The sequence below is a fragment of the Panthera leo genome, chromosome B2 (assembly GCF_018350215.1).
Source record: "Panthera leo isolate Ple1 chromosome B2, P.leo_Ple1_pat1.1, whole genome shotgun sequence".
NCBI classification, from domain to species: Eukaryota; Metazoa; Chordata; class Mammalia; order Carnivora; family Felidae; genus Panthera; species Panthera leo.
In genome coordinates this window covers 79,146,439-79,159,536 of record NC_056683.1, presented here as the reverse complement: position 1 = coordinate 79,159,536, position 13,098 = coordinate 79,146,439, and the positions used below count along the sequence as shown (strand labels likewise).

The 13,098-nt window shown below is 34.8% G+C and overlaps 1 protein-coding gene across 2 annotated transcripts in view; it reads left to right on the top strand.

The window, feature by feature from the left end:
• The window catches only part of RNGTT (RNA guanylyltransferase and 5'-phosphatase), a 334,258-nt gene that overhangs the window by 129,984 nt on the left and 191,176 nt on the right, over positions 1 to 13,098 (top strand). For both annotated transcript variants that reach the window (XM_042939336.1, XM_042939335.1), the window contains exon 11: positions 2,223 to 2,387. In XM_042939336.1, coding sequence (XP_042795270.1) covers positions 2,223 to 2,387 — 165 coding nt within the window. The remainder of the gene's footprint in view (positions 1 to 2,222; positions 2,388 to 13,098) is intronic.

Here is a 13,098-nt window from a genome sequence, read left to right as displayed (position 1 = left end):
CTTATTTTGTACAAGAATTTCATTAATCATCTTTTATATGTATTGTTCTAGGTATTGGATATGCATAGGTGAATAAGACATAATTTCTGGCTTTCAGGGAGTTTGTAATAGAGTACACTGGCCTCCAAAGAAGGCTGTTATCACAGATTTGAGAAGAATTTTTCATGTTTGTGTTTATGTATTCAGTTTTTGTCTGTGTTATAACATATACAGTTGTACATGTATGCAATTCATTAGAAATTAACATGCATATATTATAAACATTTGTTAGGTATGTATTTAGATTGGGTACAAAATCAAGAGAAATTTGTGGGCCACTGGACTCATGGACGAGGAATAAATGTAAAGAATTATGATAGTATAACAACAATGCAGGTATGTTAGGGATATAGAAATGTATGAAAGGCACTAGAGAAGTGAGAGTATTTCAGTTTAGCCAGGGTGTAGTTGAGTTACTGAAGTGTTGACTTGCAGATAGAGAAAGTTACATGGATTAATTTTGAAGGATAGAATCATGGATGTCAGGAGCATTGGGTGGTTGTTAGTGTACTTGATGTCTGAGGAGATATGGGACACAGCAGGAAATGCAAATGGATTGGGGTCAGGTGACTTGAATAAGGCATTTTAGCTTAGTTCTGTAATAGGGCACTCTTGATTCGTTTTAGTTATGTTCATGATAGGCTCACACTTTTATTGTTTTGAAAGATGAACCACAGTGGCAGCTTAGATAGTATTTTGAAGTGAGAAAGAATTCAAAACTAGAAGGCCAGTTAGTTAATAGTTACTGAATTCTTCCTGTTGTCTGTTTTCAATGATTTACCATCTATCAACTGCCTCCTTTAGTATAGGCAGCATAGATTTGCAGATGAACCTGCTTTCAGCTTTTTCTTGTTGCTTTGATGAATTTATGTATACATACTTTGAAGTGAAAAGTATTTAGGAGAGAATTAAGACAACTTACATATTTGTAAACAGTTGTTAGGCTTTTTATTTAAAAAAGGAGGACTTACTTGTTCCACATTAATTTTATAGGGATCTGAATTCATCTAATAGGTATAATAAGTAAGCCTAACATTTTAGGTTTTTCAGCCTTATTGATGATGTAGGTGGTATGGGAAAGATTACACATGAACTTTGTGATCATTGACTAACATTTCTTCAATACATACCTTTTACAAACAGTTGTATGCCTTTATGTAAAGGGAACATATACTACCTCATATCTAGGGCTTATTATTCTTTGCTGAGTATCAAAATTGTCATCCTTTCAAAGCTGAGAAAAAGTCATTCTCAAGGCATATTTAATGTCTACAGCTTAAGCAAATGCTGCCACCCTTTTGTAAGCATTAGGTTGTATAAACGTTATGTTGGGTGATATAGATTAGGGAAGAGGAAGAAGATGAAAAGGTGAGAAAAATTCATGGAAGGGTGTCCCATCTGCAAAATAAAAAAGAGGGGTACTTGATATGAGGTGATGTTACTTATCTGGATGATACTGTCACCAGATGAAATGTTATAAACTATATTTGTCTATACCATTTGGATAGTTTAAGCCCCTACCTTCAATTTATGTAAAAAGTATATGCACTCTTTTTATTCCATGGTTCAAATCATAGATACCACTTATATGGACCATGTTGTATATATACTGTATATAGAGAACTTTATAACTGTATAATTGAATATATTATGGAAACTTTGTTCTAGATTAGTTTTCAGAGTTGAGAATGTATTTGTCTAATAATTATTTTCTACTTGTTGATGTATTAGCACTTTAAGCAACAAAAAACATTATAGGCGACTGTGTTGCTTATTTTGATATGTTATTTGCTTATACTTTCCTGAATTATGTGGATTTTAGTTTTATACTGGTTTTATTTGTTCATATAATTGTACTAATTCAAATAATAAAAATGATTAGTCAGTATATTAACACTTTAATTCAGATGTGAAAACTTCAGTTTATATTGGAGAATATCGTATCATTCTTACACTATTTCATGCATTTATAATTTAAATAACTCTTGTGTGTCTATATGTGTGTGTTTAGGTGTGTTTATTAGTCAAATTAGGACTGACATGTGGTTGTGCAGTCTGTGCACTGGACAACTTTAAAGATGCTCCTTACATAGACTGCCATGTACATTGTGACGGCTTTAATAATTATGCTGATAAAATAGTTTTTAGTATTGAAATTGAAATAATTGTCTCATTTGATTCAGGCACAGCCAGTTGGAGATTGTGATTTTAATATTCGTCTGCAGTGTATAGAAAGAGAAATAATAAGTCCTCGACATGAAAAAATGAAGACTGGGCTCATTGACAAAACACAGGAACCATTTAGTGTCAGAAATAAGCCATTTTTTGACATCTATACTTCAAGAAAGGTAAAATTTTCTAATTAGTCCTTACAGTGTGTCATAATTCAGCTTGTGAGAGGATTATGAATGACATATTACTGCCCAGTTGTCTTGATTTTTCCAGAAATTATTTTAATTGAATATAGCACTATTCTGGACAAACTTGTGCAATTCCCAAGTCTTCTCCAGAGTAAGATTCTCAGTGATGGAAACTTAAACTAGGTTCCTTTCTTGTTTCTCATAATAGTTTTTGATTCATGGCTGTTGGTCTATGTTATGTTTTTTAAAAAGCTGTAGACAGTAAAGAATGAGATAGAGTGAAAATTACCTGTTATGCCTTCTGAAGGTCACCAACCACCAGTGGTTGGTACTTACTCCTATTTAAAAAATCATTTGCATACGTACATATATTGAGGGTTTTCTTTTGTTTCTTTCTGTTGTTTTGACACTTAAAATGCATCATTCTGGGATTGTTGTTTTCTTTACCTAACAGTGTGGCTTGGAAATATTTCCAGGTTAGTGCTTAGAGATTTGTCTCATTATTTTTAACTACTACATAGTATTTGACAGTAAAGATGCACCATGAAATTATTATATTTTGGAGAAGGGGTGGTTATGATAGAATAATATAGGAAGTATAGCAACATCTGCAAGTATGCGTTTTAAACTCTTTTCTAATATAATCCCACATGCTAGATGATGTAAATTTTTGTAGTATTTTACCTGCTTCTGCTCATGTCCACTTAATTTGGAATGAGCCCTTGGATATAATAGCTACAGTAATCCCAGCACTGTCCAGTGCCTATCATTTTTCATGTCAATGAATACGAAGTTATTATTCTATTTTTATGGAATTTTTGCATAACACCTGCTTGGCATGGAACTCTTGGTTGATCCCTGCTGCCCTGATCTTCCCACAGCTCACTGCTTGCCTTTTGTGTCTGTTTTGGCAGCAGGGATGTTAAAGGGGTATCTATTTCTGTGCCCTGCCCAATCTGTAGGGTAAGGGTAAGGATAAGGTTGATAGACACTTAACATGGACTATGTCATTGGTGAAAATTTGCTAACTGGAGCAATGCATTCTTATAGAAACACTTTCTAAATTATAAATCAGTGTAAAAGTTGAGCAGAGGCCACATGGTTTCAGTTTGCATTCATTTTTTAAAAAAACTAACTTGACAGCTTGTGCTGTCATAATTCAAGTTCAACATTTAAGAAAATGTCTTAGATCATACAGTTTCTTTAGTTACAATCAGTGCTACTTAGAAATATTTGCAGTGGATTACTATTAGAACTGTTCTTAAGGGATGTGAAGCAGTTAGGTTGAACAACTTTTCATGTAGTTTTTCACTAGAAAAACCTGTTTGTTTTTTTTTTTAAACACTTAGCTTATATAACCCCTAAAAAATTCTAAGATACTCTTTTTTTTAAAGGAATTCTAGGGGTGCCTGCGTGGCTCAGTCAGTTAAGTGTTAGACTCTTGATTTCGGCTCAGGTCATGATCTCACAGTTCATGAGTTCGAGCCCCACATCAGGCTCTGCACTGACAGCACGGAGCTTGCTTGGGATTCTGCCCCTCCCCTGCTGACGTGCGCGTGTGCATTCTCTCTCAAAATAAGTAAACTTAAAAAAAAAATTAAAAGAATTCTAGTATGTGGAATTTTAAGTATAACTTCCTCCTCTCATTTTCCAGTTCTGTTGTTTTTTTTTTTTTTTGTTTCATGTAATAAAGAAGAAAAGCACATTTTGTAGCAGAGTTGGTCTAAAGGGTAAGACTACAGCAACACCAGTTATAGGATAGTAGCTACATGTAACAGATGATTGCTGTAGAGATTCTTATTATTTTTATCATTACTAATGGGAATGGGTGAGATAGTGATATTATGAATAATAAAGCATTTTTGAGAGAATTATGTATCATTTTTTATGAGGAATGCTAGTTTTTATGTGGATTTAAACAAAATTTACAACTATGAAGAATGCACAGAAATGTGTAGAATAATAGAATTTTATTTCTATATATCTTTAAAATCTTGGAGATAACTTTGATTTTAGGACTTAACATAGCTCTGTTAACAACCTACTCATTTTGTCATTTGATCTGTCAAGTCCAGTGAAGAGATAATGAGTTGTTCAGTTTTTAACTTTAGTATACATAATTAGAATACAGCATCCAAAATAGTAAAAACAAATAGCAGCTTCTCAGATTACAGCTTATTTGTATTTACAGCTTGTTTGTATTTACAGCTTGAAGGCCAATTAAAAAAGAATTATTTGAATGGATTAATATGTTTATAAAATTTTTAAAGTCACACAGCAAAAAGTTTCTATGAAAGTTTTCTATTCATTTATCACATCAGAAGAATAACCATTGCCATTAGCTTATAACTGTATCCATCAGAATTTTCCTATGCATATATAAGCAAATACATTTACTATTCTTACCAACCTTATCCAAGAGATGATTCTTAACACACCATTCTATGCTTTTATTCTTTCTTTCTTTTATTCTATTCTTTGCTTTTTTTACTTAATATATTTTGAGTCCCCTTACCCCAGTATTGGTATGTAGAGATAGTCCCCCCCTTTCCTTTTTTTTTCACAGATGCAAAGATTTTCATCTTATCAGTACCATAATTTAAGTATTCCATAGTCTTAGACATTTGTTTGTTTTGTATATGAATATCCAATTATTTCTGCACCAGTTATTGAAGAGACTGCCCTTTTTTCATTGACTTGCTTTTTGCACCTTTATGAAAACTAAGTTGTCATGGAATGTCTGGGTCTTTTTCTAGATTCTGTTCTGTTCCCTTGATTGTATTTGTCTGTCTTTACACTAGTACCACACTGTCTTGATTACGTTTCAGATTAAACCTTGAAATGAGATAGGATTAACCTTCCAACTTTCTAGGCCTTAGCATTTTCATGTGAATTTTAGAATAAGTTTGTCAGTATCTACGAAGTGCATGCTGGGATTTGGATTGGAATTGCATTGAATATATAGATCAATTTGGGGGAGAAGATTTGATACCCTAACAGCGTTGAGTTTTCCAGTTTATCAAACTGGTATTTCTCTCCTTTTATTTAGGTCTTTAATTTCAGAAAATTTTTCCGTTTAAACAGATGAACATAAGGGAAGAAAAGCAAAAATAATATAAAAACAGGGAGGGGGACAAAACATAAGATACTCTTAAATACAGAGAACAAACTGAGGGTTGCTGGAGGGGTTGTGGGTGGGGGGATTGGCTAAATGGGTGATAGGCATTGAGGAGAACACTTGTTGGGATGAGCACTGGGTGTTATATGTAGGGGATGAATCACTGGATTCTACTCCTGAAATCATTATTGCATGATATGCTAACTAACTTGGAGTAAATTAAAAAAATAAAATAGAAAAAAAAGAAATTTTTGTGGTTTTACTCATCTGACTTCTTTCAGATTGATTTCATACTCTTTGATATATTATAAATAGTATTTAAATTTTTCAATTTTTAATTGTTGATAACATATAGTAATACATTGATTTTTGTATATTGATTTTTTCTTGCAGTCTTGCTAACTCACTTATTACTTTACTAGATTATGTTTTTAATTATTTATTTTTGAGAAAGAGAAAGAGAGAGAGAGAGAGAGAGAGAGAGAAAACACAAGTGGGGGAGGGGCAGAAAGAGAGGGAGACACAGAATCTGAAGCAGGCTCCAAGCTCTTAGCTGTCAACACAGAGCCTGACATGGGGCTTGAACCCACGAAGTATAAGATAATGACCTGAGCTGCAGTCAGACTCTTAATGAACTGAGCCACCCAGGTTCCCATGTACTAGCTTTTTATAGATTCCATCATATCTTTTTACATAGACAGTCATGTCCTCTGCAAAACAAAACAAAACGAAACAAAAAAGGGCACATTTAGTTTTCCTTTCCAATCTGGATACCTTTTTATTTTTTCTCTTTTTATACTGGCTAAGAGCCTCTTATTTAATGTTGAATACAGGTAGTGAGAGTGATACAGCCATATTTATTCCTTTTCTTTGGAGCAGGAAAAGTCTATTTTAACTATTAAGGGTGCTGTTACCTGTAGGACTTAGCAGATGCCTTTTATACAAGTTTTTAAATTTGAAAGCTGTTGATTTGGGGGGCACCTGGGTGGCTCAGTCAGTTAAGCATCCAATTTTGGCTCAGGTCATGATCTCACAGTTGTTGGGTTTGAGCCTTGTGTTGGGTTCTGTGCTGACAGCTCAGAGCCTGGAGCCTGCTTGGCTTTCTGTGTCTCCCTCTCTCTCTCTGCCCCTCCCCTGCTAGTACTCTCTCTCTTTCTCTCTATCTCTCTCTCTCTCTCAAAAATGAATAAAAACATTAAAAAGCATTTTTAAAAATAAGAAAAAAAAGAAAGCTGTTGATTTTGGTATACAGACTTTATTTTTCCAGTTCTCACTATATTTTGTTGTTTATAATAATTCTTCAGTTGATTCTCTTGGATTTTCTAGGTATTCAATCATATTAAGTATAAATAGACACAGTTTTATTCTTTAGATTTTTAATATATTTTTCTCTTGTCTGATTCAGTTATGCATGAATACAGATTTAAATTGTAGTGATAGTTATAGGGATCTTGTTCTTGATTTGCATGGCGGTACTTCTAGTGTTGCTTACAAGTATATGTTGCCTCTGAGTCTGAAATCTATTTTATCAGGTTAAACAAGTATCTGGTTCTATTTTGCTGAGTTGTTTTACTTTTAAAAGCTGAAAGATTTATGCAGTCCGAAGAGAAACCAGAATATTGAGTTGTTTTACTTTTACTCAAGAATAGGTATTTATGGGGCGCCTGGTAGCTCAGTCAGTTGGGCGTCCTACTCTTGATTTTGGCTCAGGTCATGATCTCGTGGCTTGTGACATTGATCTTCACATGGGGCTCTTTGCTGGCGGTGTGGAACTGGCTTAAGATTTTCTCTTCCTTTCTCTCTGCCCCTTTTCCCTGAGTGTGAGCTTTCTCCCAATGTAAATAAATAAACATTAAAAAAAAAGGTATTCAGTATTGCCAAATGACTTTTCATCTATAGATATAATACAATTATCTTTTTCTGTTAGATTTATTTATCTCATGAGTTATATGAAAATACGTCCTAATATGATAAGTCCTACTTAATGTATTGTTACTATTTTTGAAGACTTCATTATTATTGTTATTTCTTTTCTTTACAGCAGTTTGGTTCACAACTTTTTTTTTTTTTAAGTTTCACATTTTTATTTAAATTCAAGTTAGTTAACATATAGTGTAGTATTGGTTTCAGGAGTAGAATTTAGTGATTCATCACTTACATACAACACCCAGGGCTCATCACAACAATTGCCTGCCTTGATCCTCATCACCCATTAAACCTATCCTCCTGTCCAGTTCCCTTCCAGCAACCCTTGGTTTGTTCTCGTTAGTTAAGAGTCTGTTTTCTGGTTTGCTTCTCTCTCTTTTCTCCCCCTATGTTCATTTGCTTTATTTCTTAAATTCTGAATATAAGTGAAATCATATGGTATTTGTCTTTCTCCGACTTATTTTGCTTTGCTTAGCATAATACTCTCTAGTTCCGTCCATGTTGTTGCAAATGGTAAGATTTCATTCTTATGATGGCTGGGTGATATTCCGTTGTGTGTATGCATATATATACACCACATCTTCTTTATCCATTCATCAGTCAATGGACATTTGGGCTCTTTCCATAATATAGCTATTGTTGATACTGCTGCTGTAAACATTGGATTGCTTGTACCCCTTTGAATCTGTATTTTGAATCTGTATTTTTGTATCTGTTGGGCAAATACCTAGTAGTGCCATGGCTGGATTATATTGTAGTTTCATTTTTCACTTTTAAGGAACCTCCATATTATTTTCCAGAGTGGCTGCACCGGTTTGTATCCCCACCAAGAGCATAAGGGAGTTACCCTTTCTCTGCATCCTTGCCAACATCTGTTGTTTCCTTGTGTTGTTAATTGTAGCCATTCTGACAGGTGTGAGGTGATATCTCATTGTAGTTTTGATTTGCATTTCCCTGATGATGAGTGATATTGAACATTTTTTTTCATGTGTCTTAGCTATCTGGATGTCTTCTTTGGAAAAATGTCTATCCATGCCTGCTGTCCATTTTAATTGGATTATTTTTTGGGGGTTTGAGTTTTATACATTGTTTATAGATTTTGGATACTAACCCTTTATCAGATATGTCACTTGCAAATATCTTCTCCCATTTCGAAGGTCGCCTTTTAGTTTTGTTGGTTGTTTCCTTTTCTGTGCAGAGCTTTTTATTGTGAAGTCCCAATAAGTTCATTTTTGCTTTTGTTTCCCTTGCATCAGGAGACATATCTAGTAAGAAGTGGCTATGGGTGATAGCAAAGAGGTTACTGCCTGTGTTCTTCTCTCAGATTTTGGTGGTTTTCTGTCTCGCATTTAGGTCTTTTATCCATTTTGAGTTTATTTTTGTGTACGGTGTAAGAAAGTGGTCCAGTTTTATTCTTCTGCATGTTGCTGTCCAGTTTTCCCAGCACCATTTGTTGAAGAGACTTTTTTCCATTGGCTACTCTTTCCTGCTTTGTCAAAGATTAGTTGACCATATTGTAGTGGATCCATTTCTGGATTTTCTATTCTGTTCTATTCATCTCTGTGTTGTTTTTATGCCAGTACCATACTGTCTTTTATCACTTCAGCTTTGTAATATGATTTGAAGTGTGGAATTGTGATGCTTACAGCTTCGCTTTTCTTTTTCAAGATTGCTTTGGCTATTTGAGATCTTTTTGGATTCCATACACATTTTTGGATTGTTCTAGCTCCATGAAAAATGCTGTTGGTCTTTTGATAGGGATTGCATTAAATGTGCAGATTGCTTTGGGTAGTGTAGATATTTTAACAATATTTGTTCTTCCAATCCATGAGCATAGAATGTTTTCCCATTTCTTTGTGTTATCTTCAGTTTCTTTCTTCAGTGTTCTATAGTTTTGGGAGTACAGATTCCTTACCTCCTTGTTAGGCTTATTCCTAGGTATCCTATGGTTTTTGGTGGAACCGTAAATGAGATTGATTCCTTGATTTCTCTTTCTGCTGCTTCATTATTGGTATGTAGAAATGCAACAGATTTCTAGATACTTATTTTGTATCCTGCAACTTTACTGAATTAGTGTAGCAGTTCTAGTAATTTTTTGGTGGAGTTTTTCATGTTTTCTACATAGATTGTCATGTTGTCTGCAAATAGTGAAAGTTTGACTTCTTCCTTGCTGGTTTGGATGCCTTTTATTTCTTTCTGTTTTCTGATTGCTGAGGCTAGGACTTCCAGTTCTATGTTAAATAACAATGGTGAGAGTGGACATCCCTGTCTTGTTCCTGAACATAGAGGAAAAGCTCTCAGTTTTTCCTCATCGAGAATGATATTAGCTGTGGGTCTTTCATATATGGCCTTTATTATCTTGAGGTATGACCTTTCTGTTCCTACTTTGTTGAGGTTTTTATCAAGAATGGATGCTGTACTTTGTCAACTGCTTTTTCTGCATCTATTGAGAGGGTCATATGGTTCTTACCCTTCCTTTTATTAATGTGGTATATCATGTTGACTGATTTGCAAATATTAAACTTCCCTTGCAATCCAGGAATAAATCCTACTTGATTGTGGTAAATGATTCTTTTAATGTACTGTTGAATTCGATTTGCTAGTATTTTGTTGAGAATTTTTGCATCCAACTTTACCTGAGATATTGGCCTGTAGTTCTCTTTTTTTTAAGTGGAGACTTAGCTGGTTTTGGAATCAAGGTAATGCTGGCCTTGTAGAATAAATGTGTAAGTTTTCCTTCCATTTCTATTCTTTGGAACAGTTTGAGAAGAATAGGTATTAACTCTTCTTTAAGTGTTTGTTAGAATTCCCCTGGGAAGACATCTGGCCCTGGACTTGTGTTTGTTGGGAGATTTTTGATAACTGCTTCAATTTCTTTACTGGTTATCAGTCTGTTCAAGTTTTCTATTTCTTCCTATTTCAGTTTTGGTAGTTTATGTTTATAGGAATTTATCCATTTCTTCTTGATTGCCCAATTTGTTGACATACAATTTTTCATGATGTTCTCTTATAATTGTATTTCTGTGGTGTTGGTTATGATTTTGCTCATTAGTGATTGTATTTATTTTGGTCCTTTCTCTTTTCTTTTTGATAAATTTGGCTACAGATTTAACACTTCTACTCTTTAAAGAACCAGCTCCTGGTTTCATTAATCTGTTCCACTGCTATTTGTTTTTTGTTGTTTTTTTTTTTCTATATCATTTATTTCTGCTCTAATCTTTATTATTTCCCTTCTTTTATGGGCTTTAGGCTTCACTTATTGTTCTTTTTCTAGCTCCTTTAGGTGTAAGGTTGGTTTGTGATTTTGAGAATTTTCTTGTTTCTTGGGGTAGGCCTATATTGCTATATACTTCTCTCTTATGATTGCTTTTGCTGCATCTCAAAGGTTTTCCACTGTCATGGTTTCATTTTCATTTGTTTCCATGTATTGTTGTATTTCTTCTTTAATTTCCTGGTTGACCCTTTCATTCTTCAGTAGGACATTCATTAAACTCCATGCATTTGTGGTCTTTGCAAATGTTTTCTTGTGATTCACTCCAAATTTCACAGCGCTGTGATTGGAAAACTTGTGTAATATGATCTGAATCTTTTTGTACTTGTTGAGGCCTAGTTGTTATCTGTTCTAGAGAATGCCCCATGTGCACTTGAAAGGAATGTGTATTCTGCTTTAGGATAAAATGTTCTGAATATAGCTGTTAAGTCCATCTGGTCCAGTGTGTGATTCAAAGCCATTATTTCCTCATTGACTTTCTGCTTAGATGATCTGTCCATTGATAAGTGGTATGTTAAAACTCCCCATTATTATTGTATTACTGTCAATGAGTTCCTTTCTGATTTTTATTTTATTTTTTTATTAAAATTATTTTAATGTTTTTTTTTATTTCTGACAGAGAGAGTGAGTGAGAGCGTGGGGGAGGGGTAGAAAGCAAGGGTGACACAGAATCAGAAGCAGGTTCCAGGCTCTGAGCTATCAGACAGAGCCCAGTACTGGGCTTGAACCCATGAATCATGAGATTGTGACTCACGAGAGGCAGTGCCACCTCTTCCAGATGTGCTCCAAGAAGGGGGAACCATCTCTCCTAGTGCCTGCCAGGGCATCCTCAGATGGCACTGTCTGTTCCCAGGCTATCTGCCCTCCTTATCCACAGGAGCACTGCAGCGCCTGCTGGGTTCCACCACTGGCCACACCATGGGCCTCTAAAACTACACTCTTTGAGCTCCACTCATTGTAAAAACTTTAGAAAATCAGCCCCTCTTGTTTTCCCAGTCAGTGGCTTTGGGGAGGTGTTTTCCTTGTGCGATCCCCTGTGTACTCCTCTTTCTCTCTCTCCCTTCCTCCCGTCTACAGCACCTGCAGTCTGTTTCTCTCCCAAACCATGTCTCTGCACTTCTGCCTTTCACAATGTGGCCTTTTCTCTTCCTCCAGTTGTGCAGTTTGTTCTATAGTCCTCAGATCTATTTCTTGGGTATTCAGAATGATTTGATATTTATCTAGCTGTGTTTGAGGGATGGGGCAAGCCCAGGGTCCTCCTACTACTCAGCCATCTTAGCTCCTTCTCTCTCAGCAAAATTTAAAGCAAGGTACAGAGATTTCACTTACACCTGCTGCCACCACATATGCATGGTTTTTCACATTATCAACATTACTCACTGGAATGTTACATTTGTTACCACTGATGAACACACATTGACACCATAATCACCCGAAGTCTAGTTTGCATTAGGATTTATTCTTGGTGTTGTACATTCTGTAGGTTTGAACAAGTATATTAATAACATATCCATCAGGATAGTGTCATACAGAGTATTTTCATTGCCGTACCTATCTATGCTCTGCTTAATCATCCCTCTCTTTCCCCTGTCCCTTGGCAAGTTCTGATTTTTTGTTTTACCTTTTCTAGAATGTCATATAGTTGGAATCATACTACTTTATTTTATTTTTTGAATCACACTATTTTAGATCGATTTCTTTAATTTATTAATATGCCATTAAGTGTTGTTTCTATGTCTTTTTCATGGCTTGATAGCTCACTTTTTAGTGCTGAGTAATGTTACATTGTCTGGACGTGCCACAGTTTATTTATCCGTTCACCTACTGAAGGATTCTTGGTTGCTTCCACATTTTGGCAATTATGTATAAAGCTGCTGTGAACACCCACGTGTAGGTTTTGTGTGGATATAAATTTTCAACTTTTTTGAGTAAATACCAAAGAGCACAATAGTTCAGTTATATGGTAAGAGTATATTTAGTTTTGTAATCAACCGCCAAAATGGCTTACCATTTTGCATTCTTACTAGCAGTGAATGAGAGTTCCTGTTGTTCCACATCCTTCTCAGCATTTGATGATGTCAGTGTTTCAGATTTTGGCCATTCTAATAGGTGTGTAGTGATTATATATATATGTATATATACACACACGCACACACACACAAATAATTTTTTTTTTAATTTGCAATTCCATAATGACATATGATGTGGAGCATCTTTTCATATGCTTATTTTTCATCTCTATAGCTTCTTTAGTGATGTGTCTGTTAAGGTCTTTGACCTATTTTTTAATTGATTTGTTCATTTTGTTATTAAGAGTCTTTGGATATTTTGGATAAGAGTCCTTATTAGATGTGCTTTTTCAGATATTTTTTCCAGCATGTGTT